This window comes from Prorops nasuta, unplaced genomic scaffold (genome assembly GCF_024137725.1).
Source record: "Prorops nasuta isolate Cenicafe-Biocafe unplaced genomic scaffold, Cenicafe_Pnas_1.2 PNAS00011, whole genome shotgun sequence".
Classification (NCBI taxonomy): domain Eukaryota; kingdom Metazoa; phylum Arthropoda; class Insecta; order Hymenoptera; family Bethylidae; genus Prorops; species Prorops nasuta.
In genome coordinates, this window is record NW_027116808.1 from 1,858,198 (window position 1) to 1,882,971 (window position 24,774).

Below are 24,774 nucleotides of genomic sequence, written 5' to 3' on the forward strand. Positions count from 1 at the left end.
ACATTTATCATGGCGATCTATGGATCTCTCAGGATAGTATGACTTTCGTTTGACTTTTATAGGTGGGAACGGACATTTTATGGATGTTCGAAAATGGTTAATTGCTGTAAAATCGGAGTTATCGTAAAATGATCGTTGTTTCTTGTTTCGACGGTGACGCCAGGCAGACTAGACTTTTTAGTAGACAAATAGGGGACCTTAGAGGGAGGGGAATCACGAGTAAAAGTGGCACCAATGTCACTTTCGATTGGGGATCGAGCCGACGGTGGAAGCCCAGTTTATCAGTCGACGACGGCCGTTTCGACACAGCAGCCGCCGTCCTCCTCGAATCAATTCCATTTAAAATCTTTCCATGGAAACATTCTATTAACAAAAATTCCCCATCGTCTCTTCTCTTAAAATCTCCTAGTTTTCGGTTTTGACTCGGTCTTCTTTTCTCGAGAAATTGAATGCAGCTGATATGTGATCAAAATTCCAAATAATTCTCGCATAGCAGTGAAACATGCATGCATGTTAGACGAGAAACCAAAAATTTTGCGTGGTGAACATGAATTGTATTCGGGGTGGATTCGTGGCGGTTCTTCTTCTTCTTATTCTGGCGGAAGTGAACAGTGCCCTTGTTAAAATCATTCGTGATGACCATACAAGTAAGTACTGAGCTTGATCCTGCAAAAAAGTTGAAAAAATGAATGAAGATTATCACAATCTGTATACTAAACGATAATTCACATGCATATCACACTTTATTTGAGGAAAAATTATAATTAAAAATGATCAATGATGATTTATAAGTGATAGGAAGAGAAAGTAGTGCCCGTATTTCGATCAATAAGATAACGTTCGGGAAAATTATGGAGAACGTTGAGGAAAAATCAATTGGATTAGAAAAACATCGTGAACCGGTTTATTCTCTGGCAATTTTACGTCGAGCAGCTGATTTTTCGAGGATTCAGCAGGACGTTTCGTATAGATAACAAGCGCCAATCGTGAAAGCACCATAATTATACTCGGTACTCGCTTTTCCTCGGGTCTTAATGTATATAGAAGCTGATAAAAGCGACAGGTTAGAATCAGATCGATTTAAGTATAATTTGCAGTCAATCAATTTTATTGTAGGATGAAAATTAATGGGATTCGAGAGTAATTAAGGATAATTGGATTAAAATGATTACCAGATAAGATGTGTGGTTTTGAAATTTTCCAAGAGAAAAAAACTTCATACATCGTGATGAATTGTATCTAGAGTGTGGATGTCCATCGTTATCCCAGAGACAGCCAAGATCGCAACAAAAGGAATACGCGAAAGGGAGAGTAGCTGCGACGACTGGTCGAATCTTCAATGGGAAACCAAGCAGAAGAGGTGCCTGGCCATGGCAAGTTTCTCTTCAGCTTTTACACCCTAAAATGGGATTTGTCGGCCACTGGTGTGCCGGTGTCCTCATAGAACCTAGCTGGGTCCTTACGGCTGCTCATTGTATACACAAGTAAATTGTCACGAAATCATTGCAGTTAACCTGAAAATGTTTGAAAAACTAATGAGATTCAATATCTTCCAGCGAACTATTCAATTTACCAATAGGAGCTCTGTGGACAGCAGTGGTTGGCGAATGGGAGCTTGATTCTGGAAACAGAGGATCGGCTAGACTACCGGTGGATCGCATTTTCATCCACGAAAGATTCAACAATTACGTCCACGATATAGGTTAGTTTTTTACTGCGACGAGAAATAACATCGAAAATAGCGTAGAACGATACAGGAAATGAGATTTCTCTAAATTAGCGCTCATGAAACTGGCCAGAGATGCTCCACTCTCGAAAGTAGTAAGGACGATTTGTTTACCGGAAGCCGAGGAAGATTTGGCTGATGGCCACTGCGTAGCTTCTGGCTGGGGGCGCTACGGGCCGTCACCATCTTTATCCAATGCTCTTTTGGAAGCCAACGTTCCGCTTCTTCAACTCAAAGATTGCCTTCAAGCTTATGGATCTTCCGTTCCAATTCACAACGGACATCTCTGCGCTGGACACACCGATGGATCTTCGGGAAGCTGCGTGGTAATTCTTTTTATGATTCTACGTATCCTTCTAACTTATGAATGTGATCGGTGACATCATAGAAGGAATTTAATTTGACTGTAAAGGGAAGAAAATAGTATGTAAATATGTCAAATAATCATATACTCCAACATTGGCTGGCTCCGATACTTTGCAACATAACAGGCTTTCTGGTCACTTAAGCAGATTACTTACTGGCGTCATTTGAAAAATCCGACGATGAACGTTTGTGAATAGATTGAATCTGCATTCTTTATTTACCAGTCTACGAAGTATATCGTAGTGCTTAACGACAAATTATTTCATGAGAATTACAAAGGAATTTTGTTTTGACTTCTAGGGTGACTCAGGAGGTCCTCTGCAGTGTCGTCGAGCAGACGGAGTTTGGAGACTTGTCGGCGTGACCTCTTTCGGTTCCGGATGTGCTCGCCCAGGATTCCCCGATGTTTACACGAGGATACAACACTACCTTAAGTGGATAAAAAACACAATCGATGCAGAAAGCAATTCTTGAATGATGCTTGCTCGTATGAATGAAAAAATTCACCAATTTCGTTTTTCCCGTTTGCTGGATAAAAACTAATCTCGCAAATGTTTTATAAGATTCTCCCTTCAAATTTGTGCTATTATTCCAATCTCTTCGCGTTCCTTTTGTACATAAACTACATTGTTCGATGCTGTAAATATACTCGAGACCCGTGTACATATTCTCCCTCCGTTAATTAAATATCATCAACCTTCTTGAACCCAACTCGTAAATCTTCAAAGAACCCTCTACGAGTACCACCTGAAATTAATTCGTAAAAATTAAGTCGAAACATTCGTTACGTTTTACTTAAAACCTTTGTTACCTTGTTATTTGGAATTCAAACGTTGTAAATTATTTAAGTTAAATAATAAGTTAAGTTTTTAATATTATTTAATGTAAAATAATTTCTATAATAATATTCGGTATAAATGTAATGAATGGAAGTGTGTTGGTTTTGTTTTAGCACTCTTTATCGAAAGCGAAAGATATGATTTCTGATTTATCTGGATTAGGCATAGCAGAAAAGTTGTTAATTACTGGAAAAGATCTTTCATCCATAGATCTAATCGCCATACTGGAAGATGCAACTGTCAGCTCGGAGCTTTACCCGATGCCTATCTTGATCGTGAAACTCTTAGATTTTTCTCAGTAATTGGTCCTTTCACCAATATGTACCGATCGTATATTTTCCCTCCAGTCTTTTATTATTGCCCTCCGCGAACCCCTCTGTTCGCCTGACCGTGCAACTTTATTACGCCGTGCTCCTTCCTAACGAAAATTCTTCGCGAAAAAACTCGCCTATTCTTTTTATGCACGCTTTACCATCCAGCCACTTTTTGTGCTCGATTAAAGAAACGTGAAAGTCAGGGCTCTGGTCAATGTTCCGTGTCCGCGAGAGCTACATCGCCGGAAGACCGGATAGGCGTGTTTTATTTTGTTTTTTTTTCCCTCAGCGACGATTCCTTATCTTCCTGGAAAACTTTGGTAAGCCTGGCCCTCGCACGACAAACCCTAAAAATGATATAATTATATAAAAAAGAATACACTTTCGTTAGGGAAATGAAATTATTTGAGAATCGTCGAAAAAGTATTTTTATACAGGTTGCATAATTACTATCAGATTTCTTTTATCATTAGGTTGAAAATATTTCCAAAGCTCTTAAGGAAATTGGTAAACAATTTCAGCGAGAGTGGTTGAATGGATTCTTCCTTTGGCACGGGAAAATTAATTCAGGAATGGCGGCCATGTTTATGATCCCCTTTCGCTTGAGGTTTATGGAGTCTAAGTGCGTGTCGCATTAGGCTAATTAGTGCGTTGCGATGCTATGAACGGCATTTGGAAGAGCAGGATGCTGGAAAATCGATAATTCGAATTTCGCAACCAACGAAAGCTCCCTTACGCAACCTGGATATAACCATGATACTATGGAAATCTGTCATTTTCTATGCATACAATACGCGAAATAACCTAAATAATGCGGAGGAAGCGAGATTACTCGCCTTCCGGCTACAGTTTCACTTTAAAACTTATTTCTCTCCAATAAGTGGAAATACTACCGTAAAATGTAAACCAACGCAAAAAGTTTTTTGATAAAAACAATCGCTATCTACTATCTTCACCACGTTCTCTTTAAATTAAAAATTATCAATAGGGATTTTTCATACAACTTATAAAATATTTCATTATCTTTGTTACATCGAAAGTCTCAGGTGCCGGAAGTTCCTGAAACTTACTTATACGGTCTGACTGTCACTTACAGCTTACGCTTAATGCGTTGTTCGTTGATTACTATAATAATTAGTAATTACATTAGACACTTTATGCACTGTTATCGCACACCTGGCGATGTCAGCACGCCACTCATTTCTATCCACGAAGAGTAGGTGGAAGAATGTACTGACCAATTAAAACCCATGTCACGTTAAATGAAATTTTCCTTCATCTAGTATCAGCAGCTGCTTCCAATTATTAACACCAAAACCCTGTAACAATTTAACTAAAGCAATTTCACTGAACACTTTAACCTTTGAATTTTTATTTGAAAGAAATACTATCAGTTGTACCATCTTTGCATAAATTTTCCTGAAGTCCCGAAAATGAAACGAATTAATTAATATTCCAGTCAGTATTAATTAATTAAGAAATGGCGTCCCAAGAGAAAAGTAGCAGGGAGTGTCATAACATTGGCCATTGTGACGAACAATATGTATAATTATCCTGTCAAATGACTATATACTCTTCAAAAATGTAATGCTCAATAAAATCTTTTACCAAAAGACTCTGCATATATAAAAAGAGGTAAACTGTAATTCTTCGATTTTTTGCGTGTTTTTGTTATCCCATATAACCTAAAAAAATATCTTTGTATTTAAGAAAAGAAAGGATAAGCAGCACATATAAACATGTGAGGAAATTATGGTAAAAATATGGAAAATACACACACATCATATGTTCCGGACCAGATTTACATTGCACATGCGCGTAATAGTGAAGGATAGAAAGAGAAGGGAGAGGGCATCGAAGTTCGCGCAAAAGGAATTGAGACGAGACAAAGGCAAACTGTAAAAGCAGACAAAACGCGTCGAGAGGAGTTAGAAGTTAGAATTGTATAGAACGTGAATAGAAGGAAAAGGATTAAGAGGTAAATCGGGTAAAGTATGGGAAAACAGAAATAAGGGAGAGTGTATCGCGTATTCGAGGATTTTGATGGGCTTGGTGGACCGAAACTGAAACTGAAGTTTGGAACTTACGGGAGTAGGACACTTTCATGTTATCACTGTCAGGGCGAGGAAAGTGAGCACAGCCTTCATTACCTTCTGTTTCTCCAGTTAAGGGGAAAGGGAATATCTCTCTCTTCTTGCGACCTCTCTTCCCTCCATCTCATTCCAGAGAGAAAGGAATAGAATGGGAGAGAGACGACAAAAAATTATCGTCTCCCATAATTCATCCGTTGTGCATAAACGTATGCGAAAGCCGTTCTTATTCAACGAGGAATTTCTGCGTTGCCATTGACCGTGAAAAACCGGATCAACGTGATTTTGTGGTTAAGTCACTTTCACGCCGACCTAACTGCACGTGGATTACGATGGATTAGCCACCAGTAACTAGCGTGGCTGCCATTTTAAGGTGCGAGACCTCTCAAAACAGTCAAGATCATTATTCTCTTCTAAAACTGACATCATAACATCGTCTTTGAGTCCTTAAATTGTGTTATGCTCTTTACAATATTATTTGAATGTTTTATATTATACCTGGCCTAACCTAAGATCATTTTATATTATATCAGTGGTGTGCAACAAATCCTTCTATTATACCAAAAATCGCAGTTTTGTTACTTTATCCAAACTTTTGCTATCGTAGCTTTCAATTGAAATTTCATTAACGGTTGGCTTTACATGATTCGTGATCTGAATTTTTCTCCTTGTAATAAATAAATACGTTGGTAGAACGGTAATGTTACTTTGATGGTTCTTTTATTGATGTCACTCGGAAGAGATTTGCTGAGTGCCATGTGTGCAAGCAGAAATTCGTTGGTGTTCGAATAATATTAGGAACGACCAGTATAATCTGTATAGGCAAGTTAACGAGCATTAGGAATTCGTTCAAAATGGCTGCCCCCTTTGTATCCTCGGCGTAACATTCAGTGCGATACGGACAATGATGCATTCAGGTGCATTTCAATAGTGGGTTAAGTGTTAAAGTGTCTAACTTTCTAATCTCTCGTTTCATTAACTAAAAATTGCCTTCCCAGACCATCACCATAAAATTGTAAGACCATTTGCTTGGTAGATTTAATTATCACGGTAAAATGAAAATAGCTTTATTGCCGAGACAAAGGTTTCGATGAAATAAATTCGGAGTATTTGCTGGATGCAAATTGCCATGATTATAATTGATGAATCTAACTGCTTTAGCAAAAGCAAACCATTTTATTGTAATTATTTGAATTAGTAACGATTTTACATAGAATGTGAAACAATTAGTGCTTTTTATTACACAGCTAAGTCAGCTTTTACAAGTCTGATTGAATTTCCATATGAAGCTGAATGAGCTAAATTTTACGTAAAATGGTCTATGTGAATTTTCGACTAAATGTTTTTTTTTTTTTTTAGGTTAAAATTTAACGAATGTAGTAGAAAGGAGATTTTGATGCAATAATGAGCAAAATAGAAACAAACGGAATAGCAATGGCTTCCCCACCGGCGATTCATTTAGGTCCGATCGTAACTCCGGGCACTAATGAGACTTTTTCTATTGTGATACCATTGAATGCCCAGATGACAACAATTACTAATGATAAACCTGACAAATCTTGTAAAGATTGTGGAAAGGATAATAAGCAGCCACAATTGCAGGCGACACAACAACCATTGCTAATTTCTAGTCCAGATAAAACGGATAAGACTAAAGGGTGTCCATATCCAACTTGTACTCGATATGGACGTGCATTCTCAAGGGCACATGATCTGAAACGTCATATAATAAGACATGAAGTTAGAAAGGAGAAGCTTATGGAGGTTGGAAAGCAACAGATGAGAGCTTACACAGAATACAGTGAAAATTTGGCAAATTTAGCCTTCTTGCAAAGGAGTCAATTAAATATTAAAATTGATGGAGTGCAGCGTGTACAAGAGGCTAAGAATTTTGATTGCCAAGTATGCAAGAAAAAATATACAAACGAGATCAGCCTGAAAGTCCACATGGCTAGTCATGACAAGGTAAGATTTTTCTCAATAGTAATAAGTAATTGGAAAAAAATAAACCTTAAAAAAGTTCTTAATATTTCAGCTGCCTGATAGAAATATTTGTGGTTTATGTGGGGCAAACTTTAACAGTTTAGTAGAGGCCCAGGCTCACATGAAGCAACACACAATGGATATTTTGCAAGCAAGCTCTGTTTTTGAAAAAGCAAATTCTTCGTTGGAAAAGGAATCTAATAAGGATGATGATTTTTTGCTGGAGGAAATGTTATTACTGAACAAAAATCCTCGATACACAGGAAATAAGCTGAGAGGCAAAGGAGACTCGGACAAGATTCGTTGTGATTACTGTTCGAAAACGTTTAAAACTAAATGGACTCTAAGTTCGCATGTAGCAGCTCACGAAGGACGTTTCCAGTTCGATTGTGGCCAATGCGGTAAGAGATTTGTCAGGAAGAGCCACTACGAAGGTCACGTTAGATCACACGAAGCAGCGAGGCCCTACGTTTGCGAACAGTGCGGAAAAACCTTTAAAGAGCTTAAGCACAGAAGGGAACACGCTAAACGGAAACATCCCGCTAATCCAAGTGCCATCCAGACTCTTCTAGACAGTATTAGCCCATGCGCATCAGATGAAGCGGCTGTGGATCCTATAGTTTTACCGACTGATTTTACCTCGTAATACTCGGGACACCTCGCCTTTTTCGGCAACTTGGCCATGGGTTAAAACATTTCTATTTCATCCGGATCCAGGATCTATAAAGTTTTTTCACTATTGATTGCACACCTTTTTACGTACTCTTTAATTTAGCACTGCTAACTTTCTGTAGAAAAAATCTAAATTATATTAAATGTTTTCGTGTCTAGTATTGATATTCGCCGTCAGATCTTGCCGTGTCGAACTTGCCTATTTTATTGAGCAAGGGTATAAGGTACTAAGATTTGGTCGTGAATGTGGACCTAAGAGTTAAGATAGTTCATATTGTTGCTTGAAAGTTTATCGACTTAACCGATCATGATGATTCCTCCACTATTAGCCTTACATTGACAATCTTCTCTGGCTATCGGTTAAATTGTTAAATGGACAGCTGTTAATTGTACACGATAGTTCTAAGTAATTGCATAATTATCTTCTCCAACTGTATTCTCCGCGTAAAAAATATTCTATATCTGATTGATGATATAAAATCTGATATGTCAGTTAAATAAAAAGGAAATCCGTGTTTACTAAAGTATTTTAGTATACCCTGCTTAGCGCTGCATAAAGAAATACTATTTTAACCGAGCAATGGTTTGTTTCTTTTCAGGATGAAACTATTATCTATGTATCATGTAGATAGAGTATTTATTCTTTAAAGTGTCTACTAGCTGATAGTTGTGACATAATAATTAACGAGCTATTCAACTTGGCCCAGAACATACACGTTTATTCTAATAAACAATGTGCTAATAAACTCATTTTTTACGATGTATTTTGTTATTTCATTAAACACGTTTCTTTTGTTTTACAGCTGTAATCGTAGATTTTAGCTTTTACAAGTTTTTTAACATCAATTTTAGAAGCAATGTATACAAGCACGAAATAAATTCGTATGGCATAATACTTAATGGGGTTCGTTCGTACAAAAGTTTTGAATCGTAAAAGTTTTGGTTAACTAGGTACGATTGTTTATATATAGTTCTAATCGAAAGTTTATAATTTTGATCTTAAATGGGACAGGAGGTGATACTTTTGGCTTTTAATAGCCTTTATTTTTAAATGAGTGCGAACAAACGCCGTAGAACAGCGGGGACATGCGACTTACAATCAGGAAAATGCAATCGGAACACGTATTACCCTCGATATACTTTGGATACGCTCCCACCGGAAGTGCTGGAAATGATTATGAGAATGTTCAGTTTTCACGAGGTGGCTACCATCATAAGACTAATATCCAGGTATTCGGATCTATCTTTTATTTATTTATGATTTTATTATTTTAAAGATTTTGTATCATGAAAGGTATTTTTATTTTAGAAAATTCTGTATGGTAGCCACGGCCCTTTTAAACGGTGCGTTCCTCAGCTTCGGCGCGAAACTGGAGAACGCAATGAATTGTGCTGAGGCAAAGATACCAATGATAAAAACCGATTTGGAACTTATTAAGTGTCTAAAATTAGTGGACGGCTTGGAGCTCATAAAAGGATATTATAATATGTTGCGCACTGTAACTTGGCGTTACACCCACCCACCAAGGAAAGGCAAATTTACAAGACTCTGTTTTTATGCCGGAAGTATCCTCGACGAATTGAATGGCTTTCTGTCTCCGTCTTACCAGCCTTCGTCTCTGACAACTATGTGCATACCTGAGCCACCTATTAGCATTTTCATAATTCAGTGCAAAAGATTCATGGATTTTTTCGAAAGAGTTTCCGAGCGAAAGCTGAACAGGTATTACTTTAAAGCTTAATACTAAATTATTCCTACGAAACTTCTTTTGAAGGAATATAAAGGGGCCGATAGGAGCGGAGTGAGAAAGATTTTAAAGGCTGTCTGTCCTAGGTCACCGTTCATTTCTGGTTGTAAAGTTGTTGATATCCTTGATTGTTTGGTGGAAGGCCGTCAGGTTCTTTCGTTCAGAGTCTCCAGTAGAAGAGGAGTCGTTTCTATGAGACTGAAATACGTAATGAAACGCACTTGGTTCACTTGTTTGCAAATTCCTCGGAAGGTGGGCGAAGACAACTGGAGGGATGAACAAAAATTTATGTATTTAAGACTGCGACGTCTCGTAGGTAAAAAGAAATTCTCGAATGAGATTAAAATTGAAATGTTGATCGTATTTTTTTTTTTTAATAATATTTAGCAAGTATCAATGATCATCATTATGAAAAATTGAGGTTCGAACGCGTTTTGCTTTTGCAATTTTTGCAACCTCCACATCCGAAACCACCACCGGCATCAACTTATTCCGGTTATGGAGAGTACGCGGGACAGTTTTTCTATTACGGGAATATGAACAAGGAAGCATACGAACGGAAATGTAACTCCAATGTCGCCTCGAATCCGAGAACTGCGGGAGCACAAAATCGCCAGGAGCGAAACGAGATGAATCAAAGAAATAATCGTAATACAAGAGAAACCAGGAAAGATCCGGAAGTGACTTGTTTCAGTCTGGTAGCGAACGTAGATTTACGTTGCTCACCGGAGCTGGCACCTCTCGCCATTCGAAATTCTTTGAATTTAGACAATTACGAAGTTTCCAATTACACCAATTGTCCCCAGGAATTTTTCCTGCGGCTTCATATCAATTGTCCGGCATCTATAGCCAACAGACTTCCTGCAAACTTCACGTGGGAGCTTCGCGGTCCTGACAAGCGTCGACGTAACTATTAATTTTACATATTAAGAATTAATTTTACCTTGCTATTTGCTCTTTTTTTTCTATTCCATGTTTCTGGTCTGTTAACGTTAAACGCATGACTTTGGATAAACTCTTTGAATCAAACTTCTGGGTTTTATTCTCTCAAATAAAAAAAGGACCTCTTTTAAATTTATAATATTTTTTTTATTTCCTTTTTTTTATTGATTTACATAAAAATTTTAATTAGCAGCTACGATCATCGCTTCATCATCCGAAGACTCGGAGACTTTCCGCGGTATCCAGATAGATTCATTTAATTTTTTCGCTTGATTTTCTAAAATACTAAATGCAAAATGATTTAATAGTATACCTTTGGGAATAGCAACACCTTGAAAGCGATAAAGATTTTCTACATCATCTGTTTTTAATTTGTGTACTGCTGTAATTGTAGATTTTCCTATTAAACCTGTGTTGCCTACCATTGGGCCTTTACTGATGTCTATATGGGCTCCTAAGCGATACAATATTACTTTGCCATTATTATTATGAGCTATTGAGGGTATTTGCTCCAATTTAAATGGATTATCCTTAAAAATTTCTTGCGCTAATTCCGGCGTTGTTTCCAAGCGTTGAATAAAGTGTTCTTTGTTAGCCAATCGTACAAAATCAGCTGAGAGAGCCTTCAACTCTGAAATTGTTGGTTTCCAATTTGGCAATTCTATGTACACATCATATATAAAACTTCCAGACTTAATATTCGGTGCTGGAAAACTGTGTAGGTGAACTGTAAGATCTTCCTTAAAAACAGAATCAGCTACAGCACCCAGCATCAATGAGCATGTTCTCCAAAATGCATTATTTACTGCTGGTACTTCTGGTGTCCTCATGGTTAATAATTTTAAATTACAGTCACCAGTAAGAGGTCTGTGCATGTCCCAAGGTTCTCCATTAACAAGAGCAATAGCTGATGTTTTTGTGACACCTTCAGTCATATGTTTTGCACAGTCGTATGGTGTTGAAAGGTCCTTATTCATAACAAGATAGATTTCATCCTCATAAGAATCAAACTTCACATCTATTTTCTTTACACGACCTACTGCTGCTCTTTGATTCTTCAATTCCTGATCAAATAATTCATTTTTTGCCTTTTTAATCTCACTTTTGGATATGGAGCTCATACATCTTTTCATCAGTTTTGGCTGCAGTTTGAAAGTATTCAAACATAATGTAAACCTATGTAAATATTTTTTTTTAGTAATAAAATTCCTTCACATTACTTATTTTTCGAAAAAATTGTACTTACCCGTAAAACATGTTGACAAATCTGAGGTTAGGTCTTATACTCTTTATAAAAACCATAAAAACTATGATTCTGGGCGCGTTCCGTTATTTACTGTGAGTTATAGTAATCATAGTTTGCGTGACATTAAATATAACTTTTCAGTACTCGTAGTCAATAGCGGAACGGGGCCTCTATTGGTAGTTTACACATGCGCACAATTTTATAATCTACACTTTTTTGTCCACTAACAATGATTATACAGACAGACGTAAATAGTAAAAAATGTGTAAATAGTGTAAAATAACCAACAAAAGCGGCCTGAGAATATTTTCTCTTATCAACAATCAAAACTTAGCCATATTATTATACCCATTTATAGTTCACATCAGTAGTAGAATTTGAATAAGTATATATTCTTTCCAATTAACAATAAGCAGGTATATTTAACTTATTATTTAATTATAGTGGTATTTAAATTTACAGCATGGTTATTACGTTGAAATATGTACTGACATGTACGTAGTTATGTATTTTTCTTTAATAATTCTTATCTGCATTACAGTGACCCCTACCTCAATATTGATGAAGCTTAATGTTTGAAAAATATCTTTGGTCGGTAACAAAGTATCAATTAAAGGGGATGATAGAACACCAATGCCTCCTATGTTTATAATTGCTTTATTAATGCAACGAAATATTGATAAAACTTCTATTTAATATACTCCATAAGTTTTTACATAAAGTTGAAATCTTTCTTATTGAAAATACTTGGCAGTAAACAACATGGAATGGAATAAAGCTTATTTAATCGAAGACATTAATCGTGATCACAGATGATTTCTATAAGACATAATGTGACGTTATTTTCGCAGGAAGCACCTTGGAACAGGTGCAACCGGGGTTTTTTTAAAACGATTGAGGATATTATAATTATGACATAATAACCAAAGCTAAAGAGGACTATGGTAATTAAAATATGCTCAAAATTCATTAGCACTTCAATCTATGCCTAGAATACAAGAGTTCAGAGTGCAATGGGCTAAAAATAAAGTGCTCATTATTGGAAAAAAGTAGATGTATTTAGAGCCACTCAAGACTTGCCAAGCTAAAATCAGAGTCTAATGAAATAGTTTGATGAAAGTCATCCAAGCTAACAGTTGGGATATTTAATTAAGTATTCGGTCTTATTAATAATTTAATAAACTTGATGAACTGGGCACATGGGTCTACTTAAAATGTTGAAACGTTTAATGTATGCAAATTTTGCTAAATTGGGCTCCAGGTTTGTGGGTATATTGGCTCCCCTAACAGTTCCCCCTCTGCATATTGCATTTTTGTATTATTTCTGGCAAGAATACATGCGGGATGTTGATAAGCAATATTGTTCTTGCTCTTGCTGGGATACAGTGTTCAAAGGTATTTTTATTTTTGAATTGCTTAATATAATTTACTCTCCAAAGTATAAAGCATTTTTTTTTAGGCTCATACGAATCTGGGATTGCTTCTTATAAGCATATGTATTTCAATGCTACCACAAACACTTTAAAAATATGGATTACTGTTGTTATTGGAATAATAACATTTTATGAAACAGTCAAGTATTTAACATGGCTAGCTTTTCAACAAAGACTCAGACTTTCTATGATGATCTTATTTGCAACTGCAGTCTTTTCACATTATTACTCCTGGTGGGTGTATATAAATTACTGGAATGATGATTTTTATTCTCAGTGGTATCATCAATTCTTTTTCTCCTCAACTGAGTTAATATCAACTCTGCTAGTAATTCACCTAGCAGATAATAAAAATACTATAACTCATAGAAAAGCATTTGGAATAGCTGCAATTGCTATTTTGCATATTTTGGCTGGTGGCTGGGATCAGTTTTTCACAAATGTTGTTAGAGGAGAAGGCTATGCACATCAGGTACTGATTTATTTACCTATAAGCGATTAAACTTTTTCTCTTATATCATTTAAAAATACAAATTTTTAAGGTGGTTCGAGATTTAGGATTTATGATACCAGATATACTCCATGTAGCTATTCCACTATGGTCCATGAATTACAAAAATTGTCTTCTTCCTGGTGCAGGCAAACGTGATCATCCTAACATCAAAAGAGATCTAGCATATATGTTAGGTATGGTTTTAATAGGTCTCTGCATCTGTGCTATAATTTAAATCTAGTTTTTTTATTATTATTCTTTGCCAAAGACTGATTTTAAATTACATTTGCCTAATTTAAAATTGAAAAGCCTAATAATTATAAGAATATTAGTATTAAAAGTCTTAATTATTCAGGTATCTACAGAATATCATGAATTTCTACGACTGAAAAATTATTTCCATAATGTATATCTCTAGATTGTATTATATTTAAAAAAATAATGTTTGCTGCTAAATTCAAATTGAAACGAAAATTCGCTCATTCTGATGTAGGATGGTACAACATCTATGAGAAAACATATCAAATAGTTTAAGAAATTTTTGAAATATATAATATTTGGTGAGTAAACATTATTGTAAGAAGAAAATATTATAAATTATAGAAGAGCTTATAGTATGATTTAATTATACATAATTATCAAATTATCCAGTAGATCTGAAGGAGTCATATGTTGTTTCATCTTTAATGAAGGCTATAATATTAAAGTGCCTGTAATAGTTTTCCGTTTTTATCAATATATCGAGAGTCGTCGAAACATAGATATCCTAGTGTAATTAGATTTTAGATTGATAGCAACTGAAATTCCATAGTGCGCTTCTTAACCATTTATTTTTCAAAACATATCGATTTTTTATTTTTATAGTTTTTTTTAGAACAACGATAATAAGTATTAGACAATTATTTAATAGTACAACAAGTAGTGAGTATAGAAAGATTATCAATTTTTAAGAGAATTTTTTTATGAAATGTTGTAAGATGATCAAATAAATGCTGCATAATAATGTTGGTTGAACGTTTCGTGTTAGTTTATTGAGCATGGGAACTTCCCTGAATCCACCATTAAAATCCTGAGGTAATAATTTATACAGAACTTGACCCAAAAATCATGGAATTTGCCCTTGTAAATTCTCAGACATTCCATAACATTTCGGAACGTTCACGAATTCATTCATACATTTATGTTTAAGGTAGAGCAGTTCATCACACGGAAGCTCTAGAACTAAAACCATTTACATGACTACCATTCATAAAAGTTGCATAGTTTCATTAACAAATTTCTTGAGAAACTCATCCGTAGGAATCTTCAATTGGCTCTTAAGTTGTAAAGAAAAATGAACAATTTTATTATTTCTCAAAATGGACCAGCCTGAGGAGAAGGTATCATTAAAAAGAGAGCTGCTTGATAATTGATTATTATAAAAAATGCACCAGCAGCGAGGAGCACGTGACAATATTTTACGATCAACAGGAAAAATTGAGGAAGAATCTTATTAAAGTTAGAACCAGGGCGCAGGCCTCGAATCGATTTCCATAGGTCAACCCCGCGTTGTCGACCCAACGCTGTTCAAAACCGCCCCGAAGCAAAAATGGCGCTGGACTTCGCAGCCACGTATAAGGTCCTCGTGCTGGGCGATTCAAATGTTGGAAAAACCTGCATAGTCCATCGTTACTGCGATGAGAGATACTATGATATTTACATATCCACAATAGGTAAGAAAAATTCATCCTTGAATATTCCATCAACCTACGAAAGTCCACCACCTGTCAGCTTACCGCAGCTGATTCTCTGCTTTGATACCTTATCAAATCAACCGTCATCTTCTCTTATTTCTTATTTCCTTCCATGTAACCGATATCTCACCGGAGATTTGTCGTTCAACGACAAATATTTGCCCTAGACCTCCCCTCTCTTTCCTTTTACAGAATACTAGATGTATTATTATTTCTTAATGAGCAAAGGAAAACCTTCCTTTATAAACTGCCAAAACTCCACCACCTGTCAGCACCCCCAGCTGATTCTCCAATTTCACATTTTTATCAACCAGACACTATCTTTTCCTCCACTTCCTATCTTTGTCCAGTTAACGCTATCTCGCTACAAATTTATCACATAAAAATAACTTTTAGTTTAGCATGATTCTTATCCTCAAAAAGTCTTCCATTTTCCATTATCATTCCAGAGATTTATTATTTTCACATGATTAACAAATTTTCCACTTTTTTAGGTATCGATTTTAAGCAGAAAATAATTAATTTGGACGGAACGCCGATCAAGCTCCAAATATGGTGAGTGTCTCATGGATGTTGATTAAATATTCAAATTGATTACCTGAAGAAGAAAAACAAAACTTTTCAGGGACACTGCCGGACAGGAACGCTTCAGAACTTTGACAACAGCGTATTACCGGGGTGCCATGGGAATTTTATTAATGTACGACGTAACCAGCTTGGAGAGTTTCAATCATTTGTCGTACTGGCTGAGGAATATTCAGGAAGTAAGGAAAATTTGTATATCAGATAGATAAGGGACAGTATACTTTTTTAACGGTAAATTTATTTTAGAATGCTTCGCCAGACGTAGTGAAAGTTTTAGCGGCAAACAAATGTGATGCTACAACGCACAGAGCAGTGGAGGCTGAGAGAGGCCAGAAGATAGCTGAGAATTTTGATATGCCATTTTTTGAGGTTTCCTGCAAGGAGAATATTAATATCGAAGAGGCTTTTCTAACGCTGGCGAGGAGGATACGGGAACAACGAGGACGTAGGGTAAATATTCTTGGGATAGGAATGCGAGGATTGAATTAAAAGAACGAGTGAGACGAGATAATTTTATTTATCAGGCGAGCTTATTCGAGGCATCGGAACGAGAAGGTACCGACAGTATTATCAAAGCACAATCCCCATCGCAACAGGGCGACGCTTGGAAATGTTCCTGTTAATTTCCTCGAAGATCCTTCTCGGCGCGATAAACAATTCAACGAATGAACTAAAGAAACGAGAGGAAAGTTTGTTTGTCGAGCAAGCTCGCTAAACATAGACTGGAATCAACAGGAAGAAGATAAGCTGAACGAGGTGTAAAAACACGAACGATAATGCGCAAAAAATGTTTGTTTTGCGCTGACCGATAAAGATTTACCGGAAGGTACTTCCTTACTTGTGAAAGACCAGGATTTTGTCGTCGGGGGACCTTATCACCTTCTACTTCTCGCATTGCGAATAACAGCATTTATTCTCCGAGTCTAGCAATGTTACAAGCGATCGCAGGATCATTTTTTGAATATTGTGTACTCCTGAGAACCGCAAAAGCTTTGAAAAGAATTGTGAATCGACTTTCTTGGCAGCAGCTGGTCGACAGATGACGAATTACTGATGCAACCAAGTGTCAATTTATTCATGCTCGCTCCTTCACTGGTCATTACTCACTCGTATCACACTTGAATAAGCAAATAGTTGCACAATAGTAGCGGAAAAAAGCGCGGCTGGACGAAAAATGAAGCATGAAATCCGGTTACAGGAGTTTTTATGGCCTAAAGGGGAACCGATTTTGATCACGCGTAGTACAATAATATATATGGTTATTCGTTGAATTTTAAAGGGTGCAGTAAAACGATTGTATAAGTTTTAGGCAGGTTCTTCCTAATATTCGTTGAATCACAGCCTTCTAATCCCTTTAAAATCGGTGCAGAGCTGGTCGATATGTCTCTACTGTACATGCGTGACGTCACAGGTCCACGATAACTCGTCCTCAGCTGCTCAAAAGTGTCGACGAGCATTAACTTTTATAAATATGTAACTTCATAATCACTGTATTGATTTTAGTGGAATTTGAAGGGTATGTGAGTGCAGCTCTTAAGGAAAAACTTCCTGAAAAGTGTGTGGTAATTTAGTTACACCCGATATATCGAAAAAACTTCATCAAACGCATTGTGATTATTAGAGATTTTTTGTATCTCTAACGAGGACCAGCACTTTTCCATTGTTATAGAAAAAGCTTGCTTTACTAGCTATTCTGGCCAACATCCATTTTTCTGTACTATAATAGCGATGGTGCTGAGGTCCCTTTAAGCGCTTATCTATTTGGCGTGGCCTTTTAATACAATAATCGTCGTTCATTTCACAAGAACTTATATCGAAAAGTCAATTATTATACATATACGTATAGTCGATCCACTATTGAAAAGCCTTCAGCTTCCGGTTGAAATTTTTGTCTCCCTGCGACCATAATGCTCTTGGGCTCGCGATAAGTAATCACAATAGTGCTGTTTCTCTTAACAGTATGTGACTTTTGATAATCGTAAAAGTCCCCGGTAACCTTTTCCATTTTACATAGCGAGAGAAACGCGATGACGCCGAATGTAATAATTTATATATACAAGCGATGACGTCATCCTACTGATGCTTCACGGAGATAGAAGGCAGATTTTATAGTCATTCGTGAAACTAAATCTCAGTGCTTGTCACGAGCAGAAGCTTGCTGTGGGAGGTAATTTAAGGCTGAATACAAACGACAAACAAACACACATACACACACAATGTGCATTTATGGTGTTCTATCATGCGATTTAATAATTAACGCGCTATTTGCAGCATCTCAGTGTGGGAACAATATAATTGAATTAAACTAAGAATGGTAGGAAATATTTTGTGCAATTTGCAAATGGCGAAGGCCAATCGATCTGTATACATTGAAATTTGAAGAAAGAAGCAGCAACGTAGAATTTTGTTTTTTTAAGCTGGCAGAAGCAAAATCGCCTTTATTGTGCCTATCAACAGTGTAAAATGAATTTGTTAAAAGAAAAGGAAAGTAATGTTGCTTCTGAACATTATTTCATTGTAGCGAATAGTTATACACTTTGAATTTATATTGCGAAAAATTATAAAAAGGACAACAAAATTAAAGATTTATTCGGTAACGGTCGCTGAACTTTTCAGTTGTTATCAGGATGGCACGGTGTTGTTTGAAAAAGCATTAATCGTTTTCTTTAGAGGCGATAAGGCACTATTTAATTAAGAACATATACATGAAACTTAAAAATTGAAGGATATGGTTTGTTTTTAATTCTGTTTGTACTCTGGATGAAACAAATAATAGTTATGAGATATAGGCTTTGTACTATTTGCTAAAAACAGTATACACACACACACACACACACACATGTTATCAATGTACGTATACACGAAAACTACCACGGTATATACTTGTTGCTTTTATAATATATTTGTAACTCACGATAGATTTGTATACAATCTATTGAATTTTTCAACATTATTGGGACTAATTACATTGTAGCGTAAGCAGAACTTCGCATTGTAGCAGAAAGCGTGTTTAGAGCAATAGAAAAGATTCTTTCATAATCACGTTTGATGTACTCGCTAAGAGTTAGGGATTCGTCGAAGAGACTTTCGAAGTTTAGCTTACTTTTTGTTCTTTCTCATACATTATTGTTGCGGTGCTTTTCGCTTTCATCCCCGTAACCGGAAGTACTCCGAGTATTAAATTTTTGTAAACCAAGGCAGGGATGAAGGCGTCGAAGGACATTCAATTTCATTGACAAAAATATCGAGCAATCAAGAGATGTAACGCAGGATATCGTTTTCCTCTCTTGCTCCTCGGGCATTTTCGTTTGTAACTCGAAGCTGGTCTTCGGCGATAAGCATAAGAGAAAAACTTTGAGAACTTTTTATACGACTTGGTTATAACGTATTTCATAAATCTATCGCAGTTGTTTTCAGAGATCGATTGCTTGGGAAAGAATTAAATGCATTAAAAAAATGTAATTTCCAAATTCAGTACTCCTTTTCTCACCCTTATCATTTTTTTTATATGAAGAATTTCGAAAATTAATTTAAGATCATTTTGGTAATTTTATTAATTTTTTACATTACACGTAATGTATGTATGTATTTTTTCTTGATTTTAAATAGATACCAGCACGAATAAGATCGGTAATTTTAAATTTCCTGTTGAGTGCTGTCTCCCTACGTATATGCAGTTACTGGCGCTTTCTTTTAATACTGATATCCGTGTCGCTGTGGTGATCCAAGAATTTCAAATTGATATTCTTAACGCGTTTCCTGTCGGAGTTACGTGAGATTTTTTTAAGGGAGTAGCTTGTGCGATGAACGAGTAAGCGAGGAGAAAAGTTGGAAAGTTTTAGGAAAATATATTTAAAAAAGATTCGAGTCAGGTGAGTGTTACCGCGAGGTAATATTCTTATCAGGCATTAAAATGGTAAATGATAAGGGAAAAGTATATCACGTCACTCGTATGATTCACTCTTCCCCTTCTCAAGAAGAAATATCGTGTCTCTCGATTAAATGTATTCGCCAAGCAAAGTCTTATGGATTCTTGGTAGAAATGAATCACACATCATATTGCTGAGCAGACACTTGGCACTGGTCAATTATAGCGTTCGCGCGTTTCTTTAGGATTATTCCTATGATGTGTGCGGTGTATAAATGTGTATACAGTGCACTGGTGTCCGAGACGACCCCCATTGGATGAGATTGGGTGAAGTAGTAAAATATCAGTGAAATCCAGTATGGCCGCCGTGACAAACTCGTCGGACTGTCACTGAAGTTTGGGATACGCCTAAATTCGTATTGTTGTTGATTAACTCACATTTTTATACCCACAAAATGCACTGTGTGAGTTTTCATCAATGAGCGATATTATTTTTAAGTTTATTTCCGAAAGATTCAGTGCTTCTGAGAGGTTTTTCTCATTCACACGTATGCTACGTTTTATTTAGGTCTCGTCACGGAGGATTCCTCTTGCAATTGGTTCGAGGAGCTTTCGCAACGCACGATTAAAAGTTTTGCAAGTTTTTACCACATAAGCCATCGAGGAGGACATTTCATGTCAGTAATTTTTTGTTAATCCCTTTTCACTCGACGCATTGCGATTTTTGTTGAAGGCCTTTAGGTTAGACGTATCTTTTCCTTTTAGGTTTGACGTTGTGTTGTTCCTGTAGCTACTAGTAAATAAAGTTTTATCTTGACAATGGAAGCAATCGTTGAATATAATTATCAGGCTCAAGAGCCTGATGAATTAACATTGAAGAAGGGAGATATTATCAAGGAAATCAAGGTGATGATTGGTGGATGGTGGGAAGGCACTTTGAGAGATAAGCGAGGAATGTTTCCTGACAATTTTGTGAAGGTAACAATATTGTAAAAATTAATAAACATAATATTTTCATTGATATTGAATTTATTCTAAAACTTTACAGATGATTGAACCTTCCGGTGCAGCTTGTGGCAGTGGAGGCAGTGAAAGTGGTAGTGAATCAACCACTGCTAATATTAAGCCCAAAGAAGTTGCTTCGCGTAATAAAGGATCTGAAAAGAGATGGTGCAAAGTTCTTTACAGCTATGAACCATGCAATGTTGATGAGCTAAAACTGGTTCCACAAGACACCATTGAATTCTTGGGGGAGGTAGAAGATGGATGGTGGAAAGGCAGGCTAAAAGGCGAAGTTGGAGTATTCCCTTCAAATTTTGTTACTCCAGTTTATGAGGAGCTGGAGAAGCCTAAGGAAACAGAAAAAAATGAATTATGCAAAGTACTTTATCCTTATGAGGCTGCTAATGAGGACGAACTAACTCTAGAGGAAGGACAAATAATTACCCTTCTCTCCAAAGATGCCCCTGACAAAGGTTGGTGGAAAGGAGAATTGAGAGGTCAAGTAGGACTGTTTCCAGATAATTTTGTAAAAATTCTTGATCCATGGGAGAGCCAAGAAGAATATTGGCAAGAAACTATACAATCCACAAAATCAGTCTCAAGACACTCTCATCAAATGAAAAAAGTTGAAAAGGCCCATGCTAGAAGAAGCTTGGATACACGGGATGGTCATATGGAATCAAAGAAGACCATTACAACGTCGACAATAGGGTCTTCCGGAAGTATAGAGAGAAAATCTGTTGGTAACCACCCAATCTTATCGAGCTTAAAGAAGTTTGTAGGGGATTCTGGGAGTAATAATGGTAATGGTAGCACGAATGTAGCATTGGGAGAAGAATTAGATAAAGTAGAAAGAGGAGAGGGAGCACCGCTTTCGCACTTAACAGCTTCCAGGGCAAAAGCACCTTGCAGACGCCCTCCTTCCTCTCAGCATCTTCGCCACCATGCGTCTACGGCTACCTCGCCGATCTCTATGACACCTACCAACACCATTTCGGTATTAGATGTTCAATTTTATTCTTTCCATTCTACCAAAAACTGATTAGTCTACTCAGCCAATTCGGTACTCCAATTTTCTCAATTTCTTTTTCAGGAAAGCAACGTAACTAATGGAAATGCGGACATTTCAGAATCAAGAGATGACGAGAACGACGGAATCATGTCAAAAGTTACAAGAAAGGCTCCTTGGGTAAATAGCCAAATATAGAATAAAGTGAAAAAAATGCATTCTTATAAAAAATATTTGTAGGTGAAGGAGTTGAAGATGAATCAAATGGAAAGAAGAAAAATTACGTCGCCAGATCGTGTAAATAAAGTAGAAGTGAAAAAGGAAAGGACCATTGGAAGGTAGATTTTTATTATTAAAAGCTTCTTTTTTTTCCATAAGGTGTGTAAAAACAATTAACATAAATATTTTAATAGACTGCCAACTCCGATAAATCGCATTGACAATACCGTAGCGAAACAGGACGCGGAGAATGAGGATAATAAGCAAAATGAGAAGAAGCAAAATCTTCGAACAGGCGTTGCTTCTTCCGATAATACACCAGTCGCTTCGTGTTCTCCCGGACATCAAGGCTGTGTTCCATATAGCGTCTATAATCAATTGTTAGATAGAGTGAGTATTGGAATTCGAAAGTTAGCTATATATATTACAACTATCAATAACGTTCATGCCGTTTTTAAGGTCATTGCACTGGAAGACAGGCAAGCAGTGTTGCAGTTGACCGTCGCTCAACTTACCGAACAGTTTCAACCCCTTTTCTCTTCAACCAATGGTTCGTCGAGTAATAAAATGTAAAGTTCATCGGTATGCAAAAGTAACCCGTATTAGTGCGAAACACGCATACTCGAATTTTAATCGTAGAATATCAGACAAAATTGTCTCCCGTAAATATCAACTATTTTAATAGCGTTAAATTTTTTTTAAGTTTTTATCATATATATTTTTGGTGGTACACAGAATATTTCTGTTGTTCACCGTCATTCAGTATTGACTTTTTTTAAAAGGAAACCGACCATTCCACGACTTACATTCTTTTAATTGGTGCATTTATCTTTTCACTTTTATTGATAGCCATTTTAAATTTAGACTGCCAATTTTTATCAACATTTTTAGTTGTGAATGAGTGTGGATCTTATAATCATTGTTTTTATATATACCCAAGCGCAGAAGACGTATAAGGTGTCTAGCAGCTTCCAATATTGTGATTATGTTTCGACTATTCTTGTAAATTCTAGTAATTAATGAGATTAATGACAGAATTTACAAGAGTTCCGTTCCGTTTACACGCACACGATTTTATTTCCACAACAATTTTTCGTTGCAGGAAACAAAATAATCATTGTACATTAACGATAAATTCATGCTTAACTGATAAGTAACGATTGATTTTTGGACAGTAAGAGAGTAAAAAGTGCTACTTATACCTAGCCTAATCTTGGAGAAATATTTTTCGTCTAAATTTCGTGCTTGCTGCTTGAAATTTGTTGATTGCAAGTCGGGACAAAGGTATGTGCCTATTAGACGGAATATAAATATAAAACAAGATTGACAATGTTAAAGATAAAAAAAAGAAAAAGATCGTGTTTTAATGATAAATTATAATAAGTTTTAGAGTATAATGTTTTATTTAATTGCTGTCAGATTCTGCATTAGTGCATTTTATTTTATTAATGACACGATAGAGAGAGAGAGAAAGAGTACTTAAAGTGATAATTTAAGTAAAGTTTTTTGTGATTTTTCTTTGGTTCAACGAACAGAGTCACCTCGCAACCAATTTAAGTATGTTAAGAGTTTTTAAGTGACAATGAGTGCCAATGTATCTCGTTACATTAAGAATTGCTGTTTTTCCTTCGAGTTTAAATCCCGTATAGAGCACGACCGGTGATAATAGTTACAAGGTTCTGTATACGTGATGAGCGAAACATGATTGTCATCCAAAGCCTAGAAATGCTACTGCGCCACAAAAATTTCATTGAAACATATTTTTAGCTGCGATCAAATAAATCAATGAAGTCGAGCTATATTTTGCTTGAGTCTAGGATTGCGTTCCGAGTCGCATATATATTCGCAAGAAAGCGCTAAAAACTGTAGGAAACTAACATAATCTATAAGCTCCGTGCGGCCTATGTGCGACTCGGCAAGCGGCATAGAACGGTGCTATGTAGCAGATACATTATACTATATCATAAGCATAATAAAGATTATAAGCATTGAGTAACACACATAATATTTTACTCGCGCGGATAGATGGGATAAACGACACCAGCGTCTACCGTCAAATAGCTGCAGAACTGTTGACTATTTAAAATCTTTTTATTTTTTTAACAAAGCTATTTTTAGTGTAAACAGAAAATCAAGATTAGTAATATATCATAAAAAGGTATGAACTTATGAAAGAAAGAGTATTGAATAGTTTACGTCGATATCTGACGAAGTATTTTTTGCAATTTATTTTTCGAATAAACGAATTATTTAACATGTCAATTGTACAGATTGAGGTTCTACTGAGTTTTAAGACATATGAAAGAAGTAATAATATTTCTTTTTCACGAGAAACTTAATATAATTAACTCCTACTAATATAGCTAATGAGTACGTTTAGGTGTGAAATTTTTTAATCGTGTCTAACGCTTTGTGATTTCAATTGACAAACTTATCAATATTATCAGATACATACAACCAATATATCGTACAACACTTATATGATAAAGTATTATCTTTGTAAGAT

General features: G+C 36.1%; 7 protein-coding genes and 1 long non-coding RNA gene across 17 annotated transcripts; 6 read left to right on the top strand and 2 right to left on the bottom strand.

Moving 5' to 3' along the window:
• Positions 1-7: 7 nt before the first annotated feature.
• Positions 8-2,566, top strand: LOC136777748 (chymotrypsinogen A-like). Its single transcript, XM_066734285.1, has 5 exons — positions 8-647; positions 1,244-1,484; positions 1,557-1,702; positions 1,781-2,052; positions 2,393-2,566. The coding sequence occupies exons 1-5, from the start codon at positions 548-550 to the stop codon at positions 2,564-2,566; spliced, it is 933 nt and encodes a 310-aa protein (XP_066590382.1). The 5' UTR covers positions 8-547.
• LOC136777752 (uncharacterized) lies at positions 1,999-5,152 on the bottom strand. The gene is made up of 7 exons (XR_010823296.1): positions 5,024-5,152; positions 4,646-4,942; positions 3,696-4,564; positions 2,904-3,592; positions 2,600-2,839; positions 2,248-2,521; positions 1,999-2,130 (listed from the first exon to the last, which is right to left on the bottom strand). It is a non-coding gene; the product is annotated as an uncharacterized lncRNA (long non-coding RNA).
• Positions 5,102-8,750, top strand: LOC136777747 (myoneurin-like). 8 transcript variants are annotated; one of them, XM_066734279.1, is made up of 3 exons: positions 5,102-5,223; positions 6,695-7,300; positions 7,356-8,750. In XM_066734279.1, exons 2-3 carry the CDS (start codon positions 6,740-6,742, stop codon positions 7,962-7,964), a joined length of 1,170 nt encoding a protein of 389 aa, XP_066590376.1. In that variant the 5' UTR covers positions 5,102-5,223; positions 6,695-6,739; the 3' UTR covers positions 7,965-8,750. The 8 variants fall into 8 exon arrangements, with proteins under 8 accessions (XP_066590376.1, XP_066590373.1, XP_066590381.1 ...); XM_066734276.1 differs by having other exon boundaries at positions 5,160-5,708; XM_066734284.1 differs by having other exon boundaries at positions 5,163-5,708; positions 7,371-8,750.
• Positions 8,751-8,876: 126 nt separating this feature from the next.
• On the top strand, positions 8,877-10,782 carry LOC136777746 (uncharacterized). The gene is made up of 4 exons (XM_066734275.1): positions 8,877-9,220; positions 9,300-9,713; positions 9,825-10,054; positions 10,126-10,782. The coding sequence occupies exons 1-4, from the start codon at positions 9,042-9,044 to the stop codon at positions 10,653-10,655; spliced, it is 1,353 nt and encodes a 450-aa protein (XP_066590372.1). The 5' UTR covers positions 8,877-9,041; the 3' UTR covers positions 10,656-10,782.
• Positions 10,783-10,833: 51 nt separating this feature from the next.
• On the bottom strand, positions 10,834-12,435 carry mRpL39 (mitochondrial ribosomal protein L39). The gene is made up of 2 exons (XM_066733838.1): positions 11,927-12,435; positions 10,834-11,856 (listed from the first exon to the last, which is right to left on the bottom strand). Exons 1-2 carry the CDS (start codon positions 11,980-11,982, stop codon positions 10,863-10,865), a joined length of 1,050 nt encoding a protein of 349 aa, XP_066589935.1. The 5' UTR covers positions 11,983-12,435; the 3' UTR covers positions 10,834-10,862.
• Positions 12,215-14,867, top strand: LOC136777505 (uncharacterized). Of its 3 annotated transcripts, none has more exons than XR_010823260.1 (5): positions 12,215-12,342; positions 12,468-13,321; positions 13,386-13,831; positions 13,902-14,412; positions 14,504-14,866. XR_010823260.1 is itself a non-coding variant. In XM_066733840.1 (5 exons), exons 2-5 carry the CDS (start codon positions 13,126-13,128, stop codon positions 14,225-14,227), a joined length of 807 nt encoding a protein of 268 aa, XP_066589937.1. In that variant the 5' UTR covers positions 12,215-12,342; positions 12,468-13,125; the 3' UTR covers positions 14,228-14,867. The 3 variants fall into 3 exon arrangements, 2 of the variants coding, with proteins under 2 accessions (XP_066589937.1, XP_066589936.1); XM_066733840.1 differs by having other exon boundaries at positions 13,902-14,046; positions 14,208-14,867; XM_066733839.1 differs by having other exon boundaries at positions 13,902-14,866.
• Positions 14,868-15,333: 466 nt separating this feature from the next.
• Positions 15,334-19,613, top strand: RabX4 (RAS oncogene family member RabX4). The gene is made up of 5 exons (XM_066733841.1): positions 15,334-15,564; positions 16,080-16,140; positions 16,211-16,349; positions 16,417-16,620; positions 16,695-19,613. The coding sequence occupies exons 1-5, from the start codon at positions 15,441-15,443 to the stop codon at positions 16,791-16,793; spliced, it is 627 nt and encodes a 208-aa protein (XP_066589938.1). The 5' UTR covers positions 15,334-15,440; the 3' UTR covers positions 16,794-19,613.
• A 600-nt stretch (positions 19,614-20,213) lies between these two features.
• LOC136777369 (SH3 domain-containing kinase-binding protein 1-like) lies at positions 20,214-22,869 on the top strand. The gene is made up of 8 exons (XM_066733600.1): positions 20,214-20,502; positions 20,607-20,715; positions 20,804-21,016; positions 21,087-22,037; positions 22,134-22,229; positions 22,290-22,387; positions 22,463-22,658; positions 22,728-22,869. Exons 3-8 carry the CDS (start codon positions 20,858-20,860, stop codon positions 22,839-22,841), a joined length of 1,614 nt encoding a protein of 537 aa, XP_066589697.1. The 5' UTR covers positions 20,214-20,502; positions 20,607-20,715; positions 20,804-20,857; the 3' UTR covers positions 22,842-22,869.
• Positions 22,870-24,774: the final 1,905 nt, after the last annotated feature.

What these genes read in the sequence shown, in the direction of transcription:
- LOC136777369 (XM_066733600.1), top strand. Translation starts at nt 20,858, where the DNA reads ATGGAAGCAATCGTTGAATATAATTATCAGGCTCAAGAGCCTGATGAA. An exon ending in CACCTACCAACACCATTTCG is followed by an intron (nt 22,038 to 22,133) that starts GTATTAGATGTT and finishes TTTCTTTTTCAG; the next exon opens with GAAAGCAACGTAACTAATGG. An exon ending in ATAATCAATTGTTAGATAGA is followed by an intron (nt 22,659 to 22,727) that starts GTGAGTATTGGA and finishes GCCGTTTTTAAG; the next exon opens with GTCATTGCACTGGAAGACAG.
- LOC136777748 (XM_066734285.1), top strand. Translation starts at nt 548, where the DNA reads ATGAATTGTATTCGGGGTGGATTCGTGGCGGTTCTTCTTCTTCTTATT. An exon ending in GCTGCTCATTGTATACACAA is followed by an intron (nt 1,485 to 1,556) that starts GTAAATTGTCAC and finishes AATATCTTCCAG; the next exon opens with CGAACTATTCAATTTACCAA. An exon ending in CAATTACGTCCACGATATAG is followed by an intron (nt 1,703 to 1,780) that starts GTTAGTTTTTTA and finishes TCTCTAAATTAG; the next exon opens with CGCTCATGAAACTGGCCAGA.
- LOC136777505 (XM_066733839.1), top strand. Translation starts at nt 13,126, where the DNA reads ATGGGTCTACTTAAAATGTTGAAACGTTTAATGTATGCAAATTTTGCT. An exon ending in CTGGGATACAGTGTTCAAAG is followed by an intron (nt 13,322 to 13,385) that starts GTATTTTTATTT and finishes ATTTTTTTTTAG; the next exon opens with GCTCATACGAATCTGGGATT. An exon ending in GAGAAGGCTATGCACATCAG is followed by an intron (nt 13,832 to 13,901) that starts GTACTGATTTAT and finishes CAAATTTTTAAG; the next exon opens with GTGGTTCGAGATTTAGGATT.
- LOC136777746 (XM_066734275.1), top strand. Translation starts at nt 9,042, where the DNA reads ATGAGTGCGAACAAACGCCGTAGAACAGCGGGGACATGCGACTTACAA. An exon ending in TCCGAGCGAAAGCTGAACAG is followed by an intron (nt 9,714 to 9,824) that starts GTATTACTTTAA and finishes TGTCTGTCCTAG; the next exon opens with GTCACCGTTCATTTCTGGTT. An exon ending in AAGACTGCGACGTCTCGTAG is followed by an intron (nt 10,055 to 10,125) that starts GTAAAAAGAAAT and finishes AATAATATTTAG; the next exon opens with CAAGTATCAATGATCATCAT.
- LOC136777747 (XM_066734279.1), top strand. Translation starts at nt 6,740, where the DNA reads ATGAGCAAAATAGAAACAAACGGAATAGCAATGGCTTCCCCACCGGCG. An exon ending in ACATGGCTAGTCATGACAAG is followed by an intron (nt 7,301 to 7,355) that starts GTAAGATTTTTC and finishes ACCTTAAAAAAG; the next exon opens with TTCTTAATATTTCAGCTGCC.
- mRpL39 (XM_066733838.1), bottom strand. Translation starts at nt 11,982, where the DNA reads ATGGTTTTTATAAAGAGTATAAGACCTAACCTCAGATTTGTCAACATG. An exon ending in TTTGTCAACATGTTTTACGG is followed by an intron (nt 11,857 to 11,926) that starts GTAAGTACAATT and finishes ATATTTACATAG; the next exon opens with GTTTACATTATGTTTGAATA.
- RabX4 (XM_066733841.1), top strand. Translation starts at nt 15,441, where the DNA reads ATGGCGCTGGACTTCGCAGCCACGTATAAGGTCCTCGTGCTGGGCGAT. An exon ending in GGCTGAGGAATATTCAGGAA is followed by an intron (nt 16,350 to 16,416) that starts GTAAGGAAAATT and finishes AATTTATTTTAG; the next exon opens with AATGCTTCGCCAGACGTAGT. An exon ending in GGGAACAACGAGGACGTAGG is followed by an intron (nt 16,621 to 16,694) that starts GTAAATATTCTT and finishes TTTATTTATCAG; the next exon opens with GCGAGCTTATTCGAGGCATC.